At 49.8% G+C, this 3,884-nt stretch overlaps 1 protein-coding gene across 1 annotated transcript in view; it reads right to left on the minus strand.

Moving 5' to 3' along the window:
• Window positions 1-3,884, minus strand: part of NAT10 (N-acetyltransferase 10 (GCN5-related)) — a 41,043-nt gene that overhangs the window by 3,465 nt on the left and 33,694 nt on the right. The window contains exons 24-28 of the mRNA XM_008587952.1: window positions 3,458-3,630; window positions 2,795-2,914; window positions 2,307-2,405; window positions 1,751-1,824; window positions 580-663 (exon numbers count right to left, since the gene is read on the minus strand). Of these exons, the coding sequence (XP_008586174.1) occupies window positions 580-663; window positions 1,751-1,824; window positions 2,307-2,405; window positions 2,795-2,914; window positions 3,458-3,630 (550 nt within the window). The remainder of the gene's footprint in view (window positions 1-579; window positions 664-1,750; window positions 1,825-2,306; window positions 2,406-2,794; window positions 2,915-3,457; window positions 3,631-3,884) is intronic.

Below are 3,884 nucleotides of genomic sequence, written 5' to 3' on the forward strand. Positions count from 1 at the left end.
AAAAAAAAAAAAAAAAAAAAAAAAAAAAAAAAAAAAAAGGAACTCTAGACCCGAAACTTTGAGAACCCTGGCTTAAAGGAAGGATAGAAAAGTGGTTAAAATGGTGGGCTCTGCAGTGGACAAACCTGGTCCCGACACTGACTCTGTGTCTCACTAGCTGTGTGCTTCCTGGGAAGTTACTTAACTCCTGAGAGCCTTGGTTACTTCATCTTTACAGCAACGATGGTACTAAAACAGCCCCTCGTGTTCTGGGGCCTGAATGACACCCTGCAGTAAAGCCCACAGGTAAGTGTCAGTGGCAGCTCCTGACTGCTCTCTAAAGCCCATCTCCGGCAGGCCCGGGGCCGTGGTGTGGCAGGGAATACAAGCAGTGAAGAGGTCCAGGCCTATGCGATGGGCCTGCCTGATCTGCACGAGGTGTGCTACAAAGGTAGCAACCAGGGGACTCTCAAAGGAAAGAACCACAACTTTTTCCTCAAAGCTTGAGCTCCAACCTCCTATTGCCCAGTGAAGTTACAGAGAAGCTGAGAGGCCAGAAAGCCGCTCCTGCCACATACGTGTTAGACTGCAGGCCCTCACCTTTTCAGGCTGACGATGGACGCATTCTGACCAACTTTGTTCAAAACTTCATTCCACTCTTCATCATCCCCACGGATTATGTATCTAAAAAAAAGGATATTTCAAGGCCGGCTTAAAAGAGGGGACTGCTTAAAAGAAAATACGACAGTAACAACATTCTTTTCAGACACTTCCTGCCATGAAAGCCAGACTGAACTGTGTCAGCATTTGAACAGCAGAGAAGGAGATGTCAAGCAGCAGGGCCAGGATACGAGCAGCTTAGCTCCACCGGACAGACGCTTCATAGGAGCAAGTGTGGCCAGGCCAGCCCGCAGAGGCCAGTGAGAGGACAGTCCTCAGAGAAGGTAGTCTGCCCAACCTCTCCCATCTGACTCTCATCCACCAACCACCACAGAAGCCTGTCACCCCCCAAGTCTTTCTACTCACTCTTCCCGCCAGGCGGTTTTCCAAAAGCCCTTGAACTGCCCTTGAACTCTACTCTCCCTGCCCTGCCCACCCCTTTTGGACCTAGCTGTCCTGGCAACCAAGGTTCTGATACTGCAAAGCTGAGGGCAGAAACTAGAGCCCTGACCAGGGACTCCTGGCCACCTCCATCTCACCTATCCAACAGCCACCATCACTAATGATCCAGCAAGGGGACTACAGGTCACAGAGGCTGGGAGACCACTAATCCTGGAGTCACTATTCACATCAATCCAGAAGAGGGGTCACGGGTAACACCAGTATAGCCGAAGCTCAAAAGGGACTAGGATTCCCAGTACACAGAGGGTTTTACAGCAAGGGGTGTTTTGTTTTTTTGTTTTGGGCAGACCCCTTTCTTCAAACAAATTCACATGCAAGAGGCAAATACAGAAAAGCAACCATTAAAAGTTGGATGCTCACGCAATCAGCATCCACCTTCCTGGAAGGACTACTGAGGCGTGATGTGGAAACCTGGGGATCTAGGGAACACAACTTGAAAGTCAAAGTGGCAGAGCTGATTTGGGGAAACCAAATCCTCCAACATCAAACTAGTCAGGAGGTTTTTAACTATTAGTGCTCCTAAAACCAATCCCAGGAAACAGCTTCTAGGGCACCTGGAATGTGGATTAGAAGAAACCTGTTGACAGATTCTCAGGACTCAGAGCCAAGGCAAAGCCTTCGCTTCCCATGAGCAGCAGAGGAACCTTACTGTGAGAGGTCCATGTTCTTCAGCTTCCCCACCTCCTTCCTGTGCTTCTCCTGGAATTCCTTTGCAGCTTCATCCTGCAGTCAAGGATCCAGACAGAGAGTAGGTCAGAGATGAGGTGTGAACAAAACAGAGAAAAAGATGAAGGGAGGGCAGATTTGATAATGATAAGCAAACATTTCCTTCCATTCAGTTTACCCTCAAACCATTATAGGCAGCTGTTACTGAAGTACATATGTATATAAAGCATGCATTTAAAAAAGTGACTTAAAAGGACAAACATTTAAAATGGTAGAGGCTGGACTCCTGACTCTCACACACTCGGTAGGAGGCATGACTCCAGGCCCGTGTGCACCCAGGCACGCCCTGGGCTGGAGAGGCAAAGGAAGAGCACTCAGGGAAAGCAGGACGCGACACTCGTGCGCACCACATGGTACCACCTGGCTTGGTTAGTGTGGAGGACTCTTCCTAAAGCGGAAGCGGGGAGACATCTGCATTCACAAGCCAAAGGCAGCCAAATGAAAAGCTGGGACTCCCAAGGCCCTCAGCAGGGACCCACCAGGTCATCACTCAGCGTCTTCATCGTGGGCTCCATGACCACATCCTTCACTGCCACCATCTGCTCCTCAATGGCCTTTTCCTGCACTTCATTAAATAGCTACAAAAGACAAGCATCAAGAAGCAGAAGATGAAGGAGCAGCAGAGGCCCAGTTGCTCGTTACTAAGGCATTTTTTTTACTGCCTTAAGAAAGGGTGCACATTTTCAAGACACAAAGCACTACCCTACATAGTTGAGAAGTGTGGCTATTCATATAAGAGTAAAAACACAGACTAGATACATATCTAATTCCTAACAGTGCTGCCGCTGGGAGAGAGCACAGAACTTTACAGATGCAGCAGAAGTCCCCTATTTTCTTAGGTGTGTGAGCATGTGTGTGAAGATCTGCAGGAAACACAGCCAAATGTTAGCACCTGTTCATCTTGGGGGCAGGGAGTGGGTATCATTATTTGAAAGAGACTAAGAACCTGCCCTCAGGCTGAGGTTACCTTCACAACTTTGCGGATGATCCGGTTGAAAAGTCCCATCAACTGGCCCGAAGGCAGCTCAATCTCCTTTTCCAGCTGGTCCACAGACTTATGCTGCAGGCCAATCCCCAAAAGAAGAGCCTAGAGGGTGGAAAATCTGCTACAGTGGCCTCCAGGACAGGTCCTTGCCCATTAAAAATGGCACCCAGAACCAGAGTTATCCTCTTTTGACCAAAGCTATCTGGTACAAAATACAGACTGGCACTGTTTTGGCATCTTCTCTTTCATCCTGTTACTGAAATCATCAAGAAACACTCCCTCTTCCTGAAATCCCCAAACTGACTTTTATTATCCTGACAAATATCTGCTTCCCAACTACATTACAAGTGTGGGCATTCCTGGGCCTCTGCTAAGGTAGAGGTAAGTAACAGGGCAATGCAGTGGGGCTGGAAGAACATAGGTTCAAACTGCAGCCCCCCTGCTTGCTGACTGCACGGCTGGGCACACTACCCACCCTCAGAGCCAGGTTTCCTGATGTGTAGAATGAGGAGACCAACACCCACCTATCAGATCTGTGAGGAATTAAAGGCACAAAATTGTGTCAAAGCATCCCGCCCAATCCCTGCAAATGAATGATTCCACAATGCCCACTTCTCATCCCCACACGAACACCGGGTAACTTACTGACTGAGCAGCAGACAGGGCCAGGTCCCCCAGCTGGTTCAGGAAATACACGCGGGAGATGGCCGGGATCAAGTCCATGATGAGGTGATAGTCAACCATGTTCCGTGAGTACATCTCCAGCCGCTTCAGGTCATAGGGAAGGAAGAGTGCTTCCAGCTCCTCCCGGCATAGGGCTGTACACACGACACAGAGCCAGACAGGTCAGCTCAGCCAGAGGCCTTCACAGGGTCTGACGGGATTCCCGAGACAGCACACGGAACGGGCCCCAGATGGCACCCTAACCCACAGAAGCCATCAAAAAGTGCCTGGCCACTGATACAACACAGCTTGGAGCCAGCAGTGACTCCACCCTTCTCCTGCCAAAGGGGAGGCAGCTCCAGGCCATTCGGTGGGGAAGCGATTGGGGGGGGGGGAACGACAGTACAGC

Source organism: Galeopterus variegatus, unplaced genomic scaffold, assembly GCF_000696425.1.
Source record: "Galeopterus variegatus unplaced genomic scaffold, G_variegatus-3.0.2 Scaffold121, whole genome shotgun sequence".
NCBI classification, from domain to species: domain Eukaryota; kingdom Metazoa; phylum Chordata; class Mammalia; order Dermoptera; family Cynocephalidae; genus Galeopterus; species Galeopterus variegatus.